The following is an 18284-nucleotide window of genomic DNA, read 5'->3' on the forward strand; positions in this document are numbered from 1 at the left end:
AATAAAAGTTTTTATTTAATAACAATTTATTTTTAATTTGACATGGTCTGGAGCTCCTATAGTGTGATCACACTATAAAACAAAATAAAAATACAGCAGTATTTATTTTAAAATTCAGTAGAACTATGCAAGTGTCCTGTGTACAATAAATTCGTTCATGTGAAATTACGGTAACACTTTACAATTGGGTCTCATTTGTTAACTAACATGAACTAACAATGCACAATAGGTTTTTAATCTTTGTTAATGATACTTCACAAAACTCCAGCTGTTCATTGATTGTTCATGTTAGTTCACAGTGCATTAAATACAACTCTTGATTTTAATAATATATTAATAAATAACATAACTAAGATGAATAAATACTGTAGATATATTGTTCATTCTTAGTTCAAAGTAATTAACTAATGAAACCTTATTGTAAAGTGTTACCAAAATTTCTTTTATACAGGTTATATAAAGATATTCACATTTGTCAATAAAAATAGTCATGTCACCAAACATTGCACAGAACTGAGCAACAGTGTGAATGCAGCAATTTCCCCTTCCTGTTTAAAAATTATGTTATCGCTCCACACTAGCTCCACTACGGGTTTTCTTTTTCCCATTCCTAAACAGAACCGAGCGATCCTGGAATGAAAGAAAAGACTGGAAGAAAAACGGTCCTCACTGCAAAAGTAATCATTTAAACTGCAATATCTAGTTGCAAATAATACTTCTGGCATCACGGTTCTCTGAAGTTAAAAAAGTAATCCTATCAGATGCTAGAAAGCCAAACTTGCCATGTTTGGCTTGCAAACATTCCTTATAAAATTATTTTACACTGTCTTTGTTAACCCTAACAAAGATAACCTTATAAAAATACAAACAATTAAACAAAGACATCCAGATCTCGATCCGAGATTAGATTTTCCATTGGCGTACCATCCTACGGACCTCAATCACTACATTTAATTTCCATAAAATGTATAATTAGATTTTGATGAAGTTTTAAAAAAAAAAAATTGTGCCATTCCTAAGAAGTGGACAAACATAAAATGATAAAACCAAGGTTATTCATACTGAAAATAAATGTTCTGATTTAAAAGTAACAGCTAAAGAGATGGAGAAACTCCACCTGTAGGCACAATTCCTTTGAATCTCATGTCTTGATGCCGGCTCCATTATGTGCGGTTGTGCCGTCACTCGCTGCTGCCATGGGACTCAGTTCAGTGGCTGTGGCTCCTTCCGTAGCCTCTTGCTCTGCGCTTTGATTGCGGTAATGACACGTGATGATAAAGGCACTACAGCCCAGATAAATCACAGTCAGTAGAGTGAAGTAAAAGAAATAAACAAAAAACTGCAAAAGAGAAAGAGAGAACCAATTCTGCATTATAATGTTGCTGTAATTTCTTCTATTACAGTACAATCGCTCAGACCCTCTCAATACTTGGGCCACTTTTTCAAAACTCTTCATACAGTGACCACAAAAGCAGTCTATGTGGATCATTTATTATTGCTTACTGTAGTGTTTGTGTCTTTCATTTCAAATGAAATGACAGACACAAACACCACCAAAACTACGTACCTACAGGCCAATTTGCACATACTTTTTTCAAAACGGTTAAAGGGTCAGTTCACCCTAAAATGAAAATTCAGTTGTTTACTCACCCTCATGTCATTCAAACTTTTGATCATCTTCGAAAATAGAAATGAAGATATTTTTAATGAAATCGGAGAGATTTCTGTCCCTCCACTGGCAACTACCACTTTGACGCTTCAAAAAAGTTCATAAAGAGATCATAAAACTAATCCATATGAAATGGTCGATTTAGTCCAAATTTTCTAAAGAGACTTGATGACTCTATGTGATGAACATTTAATTTAAGCTTACTGTATATTCACATATAAACATTCATCAACAACAGAAGCTCAAGCATGTTTTCTTGATGTGCAATAACCAGTGAGGTTCATTCTCGTGTTACGCAGCACGTTTGAGCCTCATCAAGAACCAATGAGGTTTGTTCTTGTGCATCAAACAGGTTCGATTGAGCTTCTGTTTATGTTCGCTGATCAACGTATGTGAAAAAAAGCCTAAATTTAATCTGTTCACAGTGCTTCCCACACATAGGCTTAACTTGGGCAGGCCGCCCAGGTATATTAACTGCCGCCCAAGTATATTTGGAGACACATTTTTGCTTTTATTATTTTTATCCTCTTATACTTTTATATCCGCCCAAGATAATGAAACCATCCACGATCGATTAATTAGTTGTTTCGTACCTGCTTGTTACGTGTGCGTCAGAACTGTTTACTCCCGCTAATATTCCCACGGGCGCGGCATGTTGCAAAGTCACAAGGCGGCGCTGCAAACTCGCACAACAGAGCTTCAGACTGCTTCAAAGTGATTCTCAATCAATGAAAAGCGCATATTTATGCCAAGCGATTGCTAATGAACTCAAGTTGATGAATTATTACAATGTCTACTTTATGGCCTTATATAAAATGTTTTATACGGTTGTAAGAATCTGAAGGATCAGCCTGCAATAGTACAGACATTTCAAAATAAGAGTCCCGTGTATTTCAGGCTTGTTTATAATTAAAAGTCACTCGCCAAGTTTTTTTCTTTTTCTTTTGGGCATTATTGGTATTTTGGTTACACTATAAATTGTATTTAATTTGATTTCCATTTAATTCATAGTAAATTACTGTAGTTTCCCCCACAGGAAGAAAAGACTAAGAACATTATTTGACACATTTATTATTTATTTTATAAATTTCACTGAGAGAGACACTATATGACAGCAAGGGGAAAAGAACAAAGGAAAAGGAGAACCATTTAAATGCTGTAATTTTGCATAGTTTACAATGCATAACAATGTATAATATTAGTAAATAAATAAAAGTACTGTTTAAAAAAAAAAAAAAAAACACATTATTTGTTTACACCATTTTTGTGCCGTGTGTAATAGGAGGATTTTTCACCCAGCTACCACCGCAAGTATATTTCTTGTGGGAAGCACTGGTTCATCATAAAAAGCGATCGAGTCTCTTCAGAAAATTTGGACTAAACCATTCAATTCATATGGATTAGTTTCATATGGATCTTTTATGAACTTTTTGAAGCGTCAAAGTGGTCAATGTAGGGACAGAAATTTCCCAGATTTCATTAAAAAATATCTTTATTTGCGATTCGAAGATAAACAAAAGTCAAAACAAAAGTCTTACGGGTTTGAAAGACATGAGGGTGAGTAAATTATGACAAATTATGACCAAAATTAAGCCTTTAAAGGTACAATTTGTGATATTTTCTGTCCGCTAGAGGTCGCTAGAAGCCTATTCAAAACAAAGGCGTAGTTTGATGACGCCAAGTTTTAGAGCAGAAACTTGGGACATGTGGTCTCCATCTCAACGGACGGTGCAAAAGAATAGGGATTAGAGTCTGGAAGAACTCATGTTCTGAACGAGGAGCTGGAGCGATTGATCAACACACGCCTCACGAGCAGCGGGACTTTTATTATGACAGTCGCCGGCGCCACTTCCGCTTTTCCGGTCATGAGTTTACGGGAGCTGTCCTTGTCGACAGAACCAGCGGCAGATGGTAAACAGTAATTATGTTCCATAAATAAGTAACACAATCCACCATAAAACGTAACTGCTTGAAGCAAGCTAGTGGTTTGCTGGACGCTAGACACTACACTGTTGTCATGTGGTTTCTACGTCAGTAAAGGCGGTAACAAAGGGTAACTGACGTCATTGACAGGCGACTGCACTGCCCCGTGTCACTGTTTAGAATGGGAATTTTCTCATGATTTACAAGTAGTTGAAAACATTAGAGATATTGTTAGTAATCAGCTGGACAAAATATATAACACTAGCCTAGTGGTTTTTGGATATTTTACTGCAAAAATTTTACATATTGTACCTTTAAACGAAAGTTCAAAACATAATACAAAACTGAATAAGACAACAATTTGCTACATTTCTACAGTAATACCATATTGAAATATATTTCAAATCTAAAAAAAGGGAATACTATCAAAACAATCAGATGTAGCTGAATGCCCACACAAGTGTTATTCTTTAAATTTCATTAACATCGATACAAAAGGAGAAAACTTCGGAATAATTTTGTTCTGTAATGTAAACAATGACCATGTAACATTTACTGCAGTGTATTCTTGTGTTGTGAAGATATTTTACAAAAGAAATCATTGCGTAATGCTACATGTTTTTTAGGTCATTGTTTATGACAATGTGTGCTTGATGGGTGCAAACCTTTACTAGTGTTATGGAAGAAAGATTTTTGGTAGTTTTAGTGCATTTTGAATATAAAATGAAATGCTGTGCCAAACTAAAAATAACAACTGTGTGTAGAGTTTTGAAAAAGTGACCCGAGTATTGAGTACTGGTCCTGTTTTTCTGTGTAAATATTAACTGAAGTTAATCTAGAATTGTACACACCTGAGAATGAACATCCAAAGCCAATCCCCTCTTATCTGCCACAATGAGAGTGATGACCGTCTTCAGGATCGTTCCAAGAAATGTGTTTACTCCGAACACTAAAGCACACAATTCTTTAGTGAGAGAGGAGGCAATCTGGAAACTGAGAGGAAAAGCACAAAATGAATTATTAACAGACAAAATGCAGAGAAATAATTGTAAAAAAAAAAAAAAAAAAGTAAATTTTTTAATTTCCTTAGTGTTTTTCTTTTAGTTTCATCAAAAACTCATTGATCTCTGTGAAATAAATGTTTTCACAGGTGCATACAACTCATCTCCTGTTTTTAAAACAGTCACTTTAAAACATTTTATGCAATATATGCCATTGATGTTTAATGTGAGTTTTTGACAAATAAAATGCATAAAAAAAAAAAAAAAAAAATGCATTTAATAATATATATCACTCACATGGCAATAGGCACCAGGAACTGGTAGAAGCCTCTGAACAGGGCATATGCCACATAGCAAACCCAGATATTTCCTGTGAGTCCCATGAGAAGCAGCAGACCGGCCTGTGCCGCGGTGATCACTCCAATCACCAGTTCAGACCACAGATTCCATCGAATCTTCACATAGCCTGCTGCGAATGAGGTGATTGCACCTATGGGGCACAAGATTGACCTGTAATTATCATGCTGATCAACAAACATCTATTCTCACCAAGTCCAAATTTGTGTATGAAAAACTGAAAAACTGTTTGCAAATATTTTCTACTTTACAGCATCTGGTCGTGCAGAGTATAGCTCCAACTCTGATTGAGCGCACCTGAATCAACTAAAAACTCTACAGGGAAGTGGCTTCCCAGCACCAGGAATAAGGAATCCTGGTTTATGCGTTTTGTTTTATTTTTTTGTGTGTTTTCCAAGCACATGTCAGGCCCAAGCTCAAAGGTTGTGGAACATGAACTTTGCTTGTTCTCGCCAAATAGTAAACCATCATGTATGATGTAATCCTCAATTAAGATTTGTAATCATTTGGAGATTAAATGTCAAGATCCTAGTAAAAAAAAAGAAAAGAAAAGAAAAACATTGACCTGTCAAATGCATTGGGAACTCTGATGACCCAGATTGAAGTTCATGCCAGTGCAAATAAGCAGATAATTATTGTCCAATGTACTGGTTGATAACCAATAAATGGCTGTTATTCTAAATCCAGAGTATTTTGTTTTAAAGATAAAGAGAGAATTACGACAAACACAAATCTAAAACCGTACACACTAAAAATGCTGCGTTAAAAACAACCCAAGTTGGGTTTAAAATGGACAAACCCAGTGATTAAGTTGTTTTAACCCAGCGGTTGGGTTAAATGTTTTTCCCAACCTGCTGGTCAGTTTTATTTAACTCAACTATTGTTTAAAAATGACTATATGTCTGGCTTAAAATGAACTCAAAATATGTTGGAAATTAATAATCTGACACATAATTTCTAGGGGAAACAATAATAATCAAAAAGTGAACAATTTAATAAATGTTTATTGTTTAATTATTATTCGTTACACTTTTATTACACATTAATGAATGTTAATTTCCAACATACTTTGGGTTCATTTTAAGCAGTCAATACAGTAATTTTTAAACAATAGTTGAGTTAAATAAAACTGACCAGCAGGTTGGTCAAACATTTAACCCAACCGCTGAGTTTGTCCATTTTCAACCCAGCTTGGATTGTTTTTAATCCAGCATTTTTTAGAGTGTAAAAATAGTTTGTCTGCTAAAGTGTATTAATGCAATGCAATTAAAATACATAGTTTGTTGTACTTTTAAGAAATAAACATGTCAGACTACTACACATAAACGCACAGAGCTGAACATTATCGCACACTAACTCACTATGACTTGCCCTCTTCAAAAAAATATTAGTTAAAGTGGAGATGAAACAGAAGTAGTCACAGATTTCGTATTGTGACGTATATCCCAGTTTTCAATGGATTATCAAAAAAGAAAAACATGTAGGTTCTATCCATCCGTTGTTAACTGGATGAAGGCAGATCTGACTGCTGTCAATTGTAAGAAAGGGCCGAGGTTTAAACAGACTAACAGTGTAACGTCATCAGAAGGAAGTCTGCCATTTTATGGGAAGATCCAGTCAGGAATGGGCAGTATTTATGATACATGTATTTCAAATACAAAATAGTATTTTTTAATTTGTATTTGATAGGGTTGATGAAAATGGCTTAGTATTTTGTATCAACATACTTTAGTGCTTTGTATTTTTGTAGTTTTAAAATACTGTTAAATACTTTGTAAGAAGTCTACATGATGACATCATAAAAATGCAACCTCTGATTGGTGCTTACTCCGTGGTTTACCCAGACTTGTTGAGTTCAGAACAGAAGTTTTGGTGTTTGTTTTAGTAACCTAGGCTAAATAGTTTACCAATTTACATAATGTTCTTGAAAACAATTATACCGAGCAGCAGCCCCCTATATTTATAATTAACAATAAATTGATTCATTAGTTATAAACTAGTTGCTATGAATACAGGTGCCATCGGTTGTCTTCTTATAAATGACTTGTTTGGCATTGAGTCAGTGTTGCTGATGCAAAGTATCCCCTTTGTTACCAAACACCAAGTAACTAAATTAGGATACAATTATAAGTCATTCGCAAACTGTTAAATATTAAACTGTTGGTTACTTTAAAACCTTCATCTGGGAGTTCACAGAGATATGTGAATATTTGATCTGTTAAAGCCACAAAATGTAAATTTTCACTGCTAGAAGTCGCTTATTCAGCCACTTATCCTTGATTTTGTGGAATCATGGGATGTATTGTCTTCACGTCTACAGCTGGCGGAAAAGAATCGGGATGGGACTCGGTCAGAAATCAATGATGAGAGACGAGCGCGACATGTCTCAAGAGCAGCAGGACTTTTATTATGCCACAGTCGCCGTTTCCGCTTCTTCTGGTCAAGTGTATGTGAGGTAATGCAGCACTGTTTATCATATTAGATACATTTGTTTGTTGAAAGTTGTTAAAGTGCTACTCTGTGCATTCGCTTGGCAGCTGCTATGAGACACTTGTTGCACACTGCAGTAAGCTCGATCAATATTAGTCATGGTAAAACATTGTACTCGCGGTAAATCAAGAAAACGTGATTTAAACAAGAAGCTATATAACATGATTAGTTTTCAGTCGATGAATGAATCCAAACAGTATTTGCATCTTTGGTGTTTCCATGGTTTCTACAAAATAAAACCGTAAACAAGTACCAAGTACATTCTTGGAAACATTTGGGATAAGTACACATGTACAACAAAATATATAACATTGTTCTAGTGGTTTTTGGATATTTTAATACAAAAATCCTACTGTACATATTGTACCTTTAACTGGTTGTATGTTAGATTTACTGCATGACTCGGGCAGAGAAAAGCTGTTGTCAAACATCGTTTAGTGAATCAGCTGAGTCAGTGTAATGGTGAAGGGATCGATCAAATAGGCCAATTGATGGAAGGTTTGCGAAGAAATTTCATGCTCCCTTGTAAAAGTATTTTGTTAGTATTTTTAAAATACAAAAATACAGTAGTTTATTTTGATACATGGTGTGGCTGCTGTATTTTGATGCACTTAAAATTAAGGTATTTGGTATTTTATTTTAAAATACATTGATGTATTTTTGCCCAACCCTGGATCCAGTTGACATTTTGATTCAAAACATACATGGATGAATTGTTCACAATAAGATAAAAAAAATGCATTAAGCAATAGATAGGGTGAATTTTAATTTCATGACGACACCACACCCGTAAGACCTTTGACCATTCATCTTCAAAACACAAATTAAAGGTGCCCTAGAATCAAAAATTGAATTTACCTTGGCATAGTTAAATAACAAGAGTTCAGTACATGGAAATGACATACAGTGAGTCTCAAACTCCATTGTTTCCTCCTTCTTATATAAATCTCATTTGTTTAAAAGACCTCCGAAGAACAGGCGAATCTCAACATAACACCGGCTGTTGCGTAACAGTCGGGATCATTAATATGTACGCCCCTAATATTTGCATATGCCAGCTCATGTTCAAGGCATTACACAAGGGCAGCCAGTATTAACGTCCGGATCTGTGCACAGCTGAATCATCAGACTAGGTAAGCAAGCAAGAACAACAGCGAAAAATGGCAGATGGAGCGATAATAACTGACATGATCCATGATATCATGATATTTTTAGTGATATTTGTGAATTGTCTTTCTAAATGTTTCGTTAGCATGTTGCTAATGTACTGTTAAATGTGGTTAAAGTTACCATCGTTTCTTACTGTATTCACGGAGACAAGACTGTCGTTATTTTCATTTTTTAACTCTTGCAGTCTGTATAATTCATAAACACAACTTCATTCTTTATAAATCTCTCCAACAGTGTGTAATGTTAGCTTTAGCCACGGAGCACTATCAAACTCATTCAGAATCAAATGTAAACATCCAAATAAATACTATACTTACGCGATTAGACATGCTGCATGACAAACACTTTGTAAAGATCCATTTTGAGGGTTATATTAGCTGTGTGAACTTTGTTTATGCTGTTTAAGGCAGTCGCGAGCTCCGGGGGCGGAGAGCAGAAGAATTTAAAGGGGCCGCAGCCTGAATTGGCGCATATTTAATGATGACCCAAAAAAAAAAAAGAATTAAAAAAAACTATGAGGTATTTTGAGCTGAAATTTCACAGACACATTCAGGGGACACCTTAGACTTGTATTACATCTTTTAAAAAGACGTTCTACGGCACCTTTAAGATATTTTTGATGAAATCCGAGAGGTATCTGACCTCCCTATACACAGAAACGTCATTACCAATTTCAAGGTCCAGAAAGGTACTAAAGACGTCGTTAAAACAGTCAACGTGACTGCAGTGGTTCAACCTTAATGTTATGAAGAGACGAGAATACTTTTAGTGCGAGAATACTTTTCTCTTCTGCTGTTGACGTTGTAAACACAGTGCAGCGTTTCTGGATTCTATGTCAGAACGCTGACACATTATTGGCCAGCTCCTGCATCATGTGTACAGCAGCAACCAATAATGAGCCAGCATTCTGACGTAGAACCTGGAAGCGTTAAATGAAGGTCTTACAGGTGTGGAACAGCATGAGGGCGAGTTATAAATTAAAGAAATTTAATTTTAGGGTGAACTAACCCTTTAAGAAATCAGAGTGGATGCTACTTACTAAAAAAATGATCATTTTTCTGTTTTAATTGAACAAACACAGCAACTACAACAAGATATAATCCATCTTACCTAATAATGTAGAGGCAGCCTCAACAGCTCCATTGTAGACATGCTTGTTTTCCGTGGCAGGGTAGACTTTATTCCACAGGATGTGCACATAAAACACAACTAAATAGTAACCAGTGGAGTTGAACACCCACCACAAGCTCCAAAGCCTTAAACTAGGCACTTTCACAACATTCTTTAACTCCTTCACCATCTGAACAAACACTGAATTTGCCAAGGAAAAGGAAGTGTGGTTACTGCCCAGTGCTGCCACACTGCCATCCCTCTCCTCAGGCTTCATTCTGGCCAATTCCGATCGAGCCGCTTCCTTCCTCTCCTCCTCCAGACGGGCTCGGTTGAAGAACATGCTACGCTTGGGCCACGGCAAGCAGAAGGACAAGAGTAGCCCGAAACTGACAAACCCCAGAGAGACCGCGCTTAACGTCTCGTATGATACGTCCCCCTGTGAAACACACAGCTGACCCAGCACAGAGCTCGTGAAGACTCCCATGAGCACCGACGAGCGGGAATAGCTGGCGACACGCTGGTAAACAGTCGCCGGTACCAGCGAGAAGATGTAGGAGGAGTACGCCACACGGGCGGCCATGGTGATGCCGTAAAAGAACTCCATGAACTGCATCTCCAGCAGCGAGGTGCCCAAAAGCAGCAAGAGCCAAATGGAAACATGACTCAAGCTCTGAAGGATCAGCACAGGTTTGTAGCGAAGGTAATCTGTCAGCAGAAACACGGGCACCAGCACAGCCATATAGGAATATGAGAGGACTGGGGTGATTTCATTGGTAACCTGTGAAGATCACAGAAAGTCACTGTTACCTCTGATATGGGGTAGAGGGAGAGCAGGGATAATTGTAGTAATAAATGTAACATCAGTAATAGTATAATAGAGAATGCACTTACCTACATACAGTGTGAAACATCAGATTATGAATACCCATGATTAATTGTTAAAGTATGAACAGTGTGAAAAAAAGATTCCGTTTACGCGGGGTTAAAGGATACGTTCACTTCAGAATTAAAATTTCCTGATAATTTACTCTCCTCCATGTCATCCAAGATGTTCATGTCTTTCTTTCTTCAGTGGAAAAGAAATGAAGGTTTTTGAGGAAAACATTCCAGGATTTTTCTCCATATAGTGGACTTCACTGGGGTTCAACGGGTTGAAGGTCCAAATGTCAGTTTCAGTGCAGCTTCAAAGAGCTCTACATGATCCCAGACGAGGAATAAGAGTCTGATCTAGAGAAACCATCGCCCATTTTCTAAAAAAAATAAAATTGATATACTTTTTAACCACAAATGCTCGTCTTGCACTGCTCTGCGATGCGCCACGCATGACGTAATCATGTTGGAAAGGTCACACGTGATGTAGGCGGAAGTACCGATCCAGTGTTTACAAAGTGAACGTGCAAAGACTAAGTTAAAACGACGATGTCGGATGATTTTTAAGTTGGAGGAGAAAATGAGATGGAGTTTTTCGCCCTACCGTGGTACTTCCACATACGTCACGCATGACCTTTCTAACATGATTACATCATGCATGGAGCATCACAGAGCAGTGCAAGACGAGCATTTGAGGTTAAAAAGTATATCAATTTTTATTTTTTTTTTAGAAAATGGCTGATGGTTTCTCTAGATAAGACTCTTATTCCTCGTCTGGGATCATGTAGAGCTCTTTGAAGCTGCACTGAAACTGACATTTGGACCTTCAACCCGTTGAACCCCAGTGAAGTCCACTATATGGAGAAAAATCCTGGAATGTTTTCCTCAAAAACCTTTATTTCTTTTCCACTCAAGAAAGAAAGACATGAACATCTTGGATGACATGGAGGATAGTAAATTATCAGGAAATTTTAATTCTGAAGGGCCCTATGATTTCCGTGATGCAGACAGAATCCAAACGGAATTTACTGTATAAAGCAGAATGTCACAGAATTTTTTTTTAAGAATAAATCAAATGTAGGTCAGTACACTTAAATCACATTACAATATAGACTAGTGTCTGTGCATATAAAACCTCAAAAAGACTATTTAATTATGAATCCTGCATGTTCTGTGTCTGTGTGAATGAATGTTGCAGACGTGCGGTTTCATTTCCCACACACACACTGAATCACGTGTGACGCTGGGGACATGAACACATGATCTTCATCTCCAGAGCCGCTCTGAGAGTCACTTCATCAGCATTTTACCGTTTCATCTGAGAAAAACTATCGTCATATCATGAACACACAGAAACTCAAAGGTCTTCACTGCAACCCGTCAAAATAAAAGTTTGGTTTAACTTGAAGAAATTGTGACAGAAATATACAGTAGAACTTAGCTACGCCCCAGTATAATAATAATAATAATAAATTATTATTAAAACTTCATTTTATAAGGAATAATCCCTATTTGTCTTCCATGTTTTAACTTTACCAGTAAAGCTCTGCTGTGCAGCACTTTGTTTGAGAAAACACATATGATTAAAAGATAAATTAAATTAATGTTTTATGCCTTCATTTGATTGCCAGAAAAATTTAAATACACAACACAGAATTTCAAAAAATAAAAAATAAATAAATAAATAAATAAAATAAAAAAAACACATTTCATAGAAATTATTATTTTTATTTTTTTTATAAATTTGGTTGTTTTTATCAATTCAATTAACTAGACATGCTTTTTGATTATCAAAATTTAATTAAACCATTAAAATGGAATCCAGACAACTTAAAACAGAAAACACAGAATTTAGTAAAAATGAATATAGAGCCCTAAAAAAAAAACATACATTTTTGTTAAACTTTTAATAAGTTGTTGTTAAATTGTATAGTTTCGTGATTTCTATTAATTAGACATGCTATTTGATTACTAAAATTTGATTTAACCATTTAAATGGAGTCCCAAAAAAATGAAACAAAAATGAAAAAAACGGAATCCAGAAACAGAATTTGGGGGGAAAATAAATGGATTTCATTAGAAATGGAACCCTAAACACCATCAGTCTTCCTAACAAGTACGCAGTTTCACAATGTAGTGCTACTTTTGATTTGTCAGGAAGAAGTCAGCTGCTAAGCGAGCTTCAGTGCGCACGTGAGCACACATCTGAAACCCAAAATGACAAATGATATCACAATTATGACTTTATAACTCGCAATTTTTGTCTTTATATCTCGCAAAAAAAGTCAATTGTGAGATGAAAAGTCACAATCACACCTTTTTATTTTTTATTCAGTGGCAGAAACAAGCTTCCATAATTCAGTTTCCTTAGCAAGCAGATTGAAAAATTTTTTAAAAAAATGCTTTTTTTGCTAATCAGGTGCACAAGTATCTGTATAAGATACAGAGTACATGAATGTAACAGTTTTTATGTGTCCTTTTAGTTAGTAAAACATGTTGAACATGTAATAAAAATATATAAAGTGAAAGAGAACTTGGGCTAAACAGAAGTGTTAATCCATGACTATAAACAAATAAAAACTGGCACTTGGTCTACTTCGCAGTGGAAAATTCCCATACAGATATTCTCTGCATGTGGCTGATTAATTTTATGGCTTTTGCCAAAACAACAGCCCTGACCTGATAAGAAAACATTCAGTTAGAGTGAGGGCAAATTCACTTAGCAATTTGGGATTTAGAAATGTGTTTACAAGTCATTTAATGGTTAATATCTCTAATGAGTCAACATGATCTAGGATTCATTTCAGTCCTTCCGCAAAGCAGATCTGACCCACTTTAGAGGAATGTGAACTCTGACCACATTCACATGGCTTTCCAAAACCCAGCAGCTGTGACAAGAGTTTGAAGACCACGTTACACAATCGTAACTGTGTATCGACTATTATTGGAAACAAAAATAAATACATACTGTAGTATGTAAACAGTCCCAGTGTTAACAAAGTTGAAAACATGTTTACCACCAGTATGATTTATCAGTCACTCATTAACAAACTACAATAAGAGTAGAGTCTCACCACACCTGTTGTCTGGAGAAGTTCTTCTCTGCACTGAGCAGGTACGGCGTGATGAACGGCTCTCCGGGCTTCAGCTGCACCATGAAGCCATAGAAACACAGATAAACAACGGACCATATCCAGGATCTGGTCTTCTGCGCTTGATTTTCCAGGTCTTCCTTGCTTTCAAGGATGACTGACTCTGGAGCCACACTCTCCACAGTGTGTCCATTGCCATCAGTCCTCATTTCCTCCTTATCCTCTATCCGTTCATTGCATATACTCTCTTCCACCATGTTACAGCAATACTACTGATGCTGTAAAGCGGAATTATCTAATGATGTAAAAAATGCAGAAGGAATGTTAATAGCTGAAGGCTTAGCAGTTTAACACAGACTGGGAATAAGCAAGCGACTGCACTAAACCCTAAGACATGTGGCGTGTTAACTATTACTGGGAGCTGAGAGGACACTTTCGTAATGATACAGCATTGTGTTAAACAGACGACATTTTCTGTGTGCAGCTATTCACCTTTGCCCAGCTTCCAGCACCGTCAATGATTAAAATGTTCTACCTCACTGGATGGCACATTGTGATTCTGTAAAGAAGCACAAAGCAAATTAAATTATTAGTTTGATTTTTATAATAAAACGTAATAAATTTGGGATCGGTAAGACTTTTAACGTTTTTAAAAGAAGTCTCTTCTAATGCATATATTTGATTAAAAATACAAAACAAACAGTAATATTGTTCTTTTGAACTTTCTATTCATCAAGGAATCCTGAAAAAAAAAAGTACACAACTGTTTTCAACATTGAAAATAATCATAAATGTTTCTTGAGCAGCAGATCAGCATATTAGAATGATTTCTGAAGGATCATGTGACTGAAGACTGGAGTAATGATGCTGAAAATTCAGCTTTGATCACAGGAATAAATTACTTTGTCAAATATATTTAAATAGTACACAGTTATTTTAAATTGTAATAATATTTCACAATATAACTGTATTTTTAATTAAATAAATGTAGCCTTGGTGAGCAGACGAAACTTCTTTTAAAAACATTAAAAATCTTAGTGGTTCCAAACTTTTGGACTGTACTGTATTTATATATATATATATATATATATAGGGTTCCCACTCCAAGCTAAATGTCAAATTCCCTGACTTTTCACTGACTTAAAAGCTGAATTTCTATGACCTATCATGAACGGAAAAACAGGCCAACAGACAGTGGAAAAATCCATCCATTTGCAAGGTTTATTTACTTGTTCACAGACATTTTTAGTACAAAACTAATTTAAATACTCATACACACTACTTTTTTGTGCTTTTACCTATTAAATGTACTTTGATATTTTCTGTAATATTTAAAGTTTGACGCACGTAACACATGATTCGCCGAATCGCGCAAGTTGAAAAATCTGAACTTTGGTGAATATTCGCGCCGCATTAACCAATCAGGAGCTTGCTCTAGTAGTGACGTGATTACGATGTAGCGAGCGGAGGCGAAATCCGAAACAACAATGGAGGACAAAATCATCGTCGCTGTACGATCTTCATACTTTTATAAAAACAGGAATAAAAAGGATCTTGCTTGGAAGAAAGTGAGTGAGGAGGTCAGACAATCTGGGAAGTTGTAAAAAAACGGTCTTTATTCAATTTAATCTATATATATACATATACATATTGAGACTACAAGCTAGCTAAAGCTGGCAAATTGAGCTTATTCGCCGTATTTTACAACTACTTTCCCGCTGACGAGTTGATGTTCATTCAAAGGAAGTGCGCAGAAAGAGGGAGAGCCCCTCTCATTACGCAAATTTCATGCGCGAATGAAGCGAGTAAACTCAAAATGTTCAAGCGTCCAACTACGCGCGAATAGTGCGATTTATTCACGCAAGTCTCGTCTGGTGTGAACGCCCCATAATGGCTATGCACAACCAAATTGAAAATTCTGTGCAACTACCACTAGGGGGCGAAATGTGACAGTCCTATCCTAATGTCGTGTGCGGTGAAAAGGTGGCTTACTATGTCTTTTTTTTTTAGCTTACTGTGTCCTAAGGTCCTAACCAGACATGACAAAGCTACAAGAAGACAAAATCAATCATAAATCACAGCCAATCATAACACAGCGTGGGCGGGCTCTGTTCGCAGTTAAACACAAAATTAAACTAAACAAAATTAAAGCATAAAACATTATTCAAAATACATACTCAGTGACTGACAATGTTTGTCATGAAATACACTTGTATAATATAGTATAGTATAATATAATTTTGCATGACTTTAATAGCCACTATGAGAGCGACAAAGGATTATTTAAATTAAAGGAAACGAGAATGTTCAAACCGTAAGCAATAAATACTTTTCCCTGTTCCCTCTCTATGACCTGAACTATTAGCTGCAAAATACCAGAAATATAGAAACCATTTCAAAAATAGAATCCTTTGTCGTGTCGCGGCTGGTTAGGACAGTCTTTAAAGTGGTCTTTTTGTAGCCAAAACTCTTGAAATTTGCATTTTCCTGGGATATTTGCCATAGTTAACAGGTACAGGTGACTGCAAGTGATTGCCAGTTGACAAGTAGGAATGAAATAAAATGCCCCTGAAAAATACCCTAACTATAACAATATGCAAAATTGTATAGAGAAATTGCGTTTTGATAAATGGAAACTAAAATTTAAAGCAACAAACAAAAATCCCTTGATATTCCATGACTTGGACAAAATATATATATATATATATATATATATATATTATATATATATATATATATATATATATATATATAAGTCCCTGACTCTCAATGTCTGGAATAGACCTTTTAAAATTCCATGATACTCCAGAAATTTCATTACCTGTGAGAACCCACATATATATATATATATATATATATATATATATATATATATATATATATATATATATATATATAAATAAATATACACACATATACATTATATATACACATATATATACACATATATACACATATACATTATATATACACATATACACACACACATACACATACATAAACATAAACAATATAGACCACACTTACATCTATAAGACAGCATGAACAGTAATAATAATGTGTCAGTCAAAGGAGTTTCTTGACCTCATACAAATGAGTTTACTGTAAACACTGAGTAAATCACATGCCTTACAAATAACAGAGCAATATCCTCTCTTATACATCTCATAATCAAGTCTGCTTATTCATGAGTAACAATATGTCGTTAGTCTCTGGATGTTGTTTGCACATAATCTCACCAGTGTTCAGGTATGTGTCGAGCTGACTCGAGTTCAACTTGCCTGTTGATTTGCAGTGGTCAGTTTATATCCTCTGAGGATCATCTGAAGATATTCAAGTGCGAGTTATTTAAAGGCACAACGAGACAGACTTTAACCCATCAGAACACAATGATCAAACGTACCAAATCTGTCACTGAGAACTGTTCAGTCTAAAATCCACGAGACAAATGCATGCCTGCAGCCGTGCGCGCCCAGTGATCCACTGACTGCGCATGCGCACCGGATGTTGTTTAACTTAACTTGACGAATGAATCTTTTTTAATGAACGCTTCATGGAACTCTCGCTAAACTGGTCTAAATGATTCATTCTGAATGAATCTGACTCACTGAACCGATCGTTTCTGTCTCTGGGGAGTTTCATCCTGAAGCTCACTCTTATTCACACGTTAAATACTTATAATACAAATACTTGAATTTGTCAGTATTGTCAAAAATGAGTCAAAACAGAGCTGTTCAATCATGGTGTAAAATTATATAGGCCAATCCGGAAGGCTTGTTTTTTTTTTGTTTTTGTTTTTTTGGAACGTTTATCCACAACATAAATTATACTTATTCATCAAACATTAATTTTGAAGCTGAGGATCCTGCAGCTGTGTAATGTGTTATGATGCTTTGCCAAAGGAGGGCGCTCCAAGCATAGGTATAAACTGGGGTGTTTTTTGTTTTGTTTTTGTTTTTGACAATTTTACTTTAATTATCAGCTATCAGTTTTCCTTTAAATCACAAGCTATACACAGTGACTACCGGCTTATAGTACAATTAACATGGTTTATTGCACACAGCGTGGGTGTAGCAACTCATAATGTAATAATTGCACATAATGTAATAAGTATAATATGTAATAACAATTTTTACATTATGAGAAATTTATTAGGTAACACTTCTATGAAGTCTGTATTCTTAATGCATTATAATACATGCCTTATAAACAACTTTATAATATGTTGCATCATCTTATAAATAATAATAACAACAGGTACAATACATTATAATATTTACCTATTTGTTGTCATAACTTTTAAGAATGCAATGCATTATAACACCAGATGAAGCCTGTGTTTATAATGCACCATAAGGGTATTATTAATGCATTATAATACATGCATAATGCCTTATAAACAACCTTGTCATGTGTTGTTCTTCTCATTAATGATTGTAACAGTAATAATACTTACCTAGTGGTTATAACTATTAAGAGTATGATGATTTATAACACACAATATACATAATTTTATCCACTTAAGTTATAATGGATTATATATCCCATAGTTTCATATCTTTTACTTTCCCAAGTCTCATATCTTAACATTGTGCCACT

The 18284-nt window shown here is 35.4% G+C and overlaps 1 protein-coding gene across 6 annotated transcripts; it reads right to left on the bottom strand.

Annotated features, from left to right (window-relative positions):
• Positions 1 to 47: 47 nt before the first annotated feature.
• slc19a1 (solute carrier family 19 member 1) lies at positions 48 to 17178 on the bottom strand. Of its 6 annotated transcripts, none has more exons than XM_067373202.1 (8): positions 17089 to 17178; positions 16925 to 17008; positions 14178 to 14244; positions 13673 to 13980; positions 9721 to 10501; positions 4891 to 5083; positions 4444 to 4585; positions 48 to 1283 (listed from the first exon to the last, which is right to left on the bottom strand). In XM_067373202.1, exons 4-8 carry the CDS (start codon positions 13940 to 13942, stop codon positions 1209 to 1211), a joined length of 1461 nt encoding a protein of 486 aa, XP_067229303.1. In that variant the 5' UTR covers positions 13943 to 13980; positions 14178 to 14244; positions 16925 to 17008; positions 17089 to 17178; the 3' UTR covers positions 48 to 1208. The 6 variants fall into 6 exon arrangements, with proteins under 6 accessions (XP_067229303.1, XP_067229297.1, XP_067229300.1 ...); XM_067373196.1 differs by having other exon boundaries at positions 48 to 1339; XM_067373199.1 differs by having other exon boundaries at positions 48 to 1339; positions 16967 to 17008; positions 17089 to 17169.
• Between the last annotated feature and the right edge of the window lie 1106 nt (positions 17179 to 18284).

Source organism: Chanodichthys erythropterus, chromosome 21 (assembly GCF_024489055.1).
Source record: "Chanodichthys erythropterus isolate Z2021 chromosome 21, ASM2448905v1, whole genome shotgun sequence".
NCBI lineage: Eukaryota > Metazoa > Chordata > Actinopteri > Cypriniformes > Xenocyprididae > Chanodichthys > Chanodichthys erythropterus.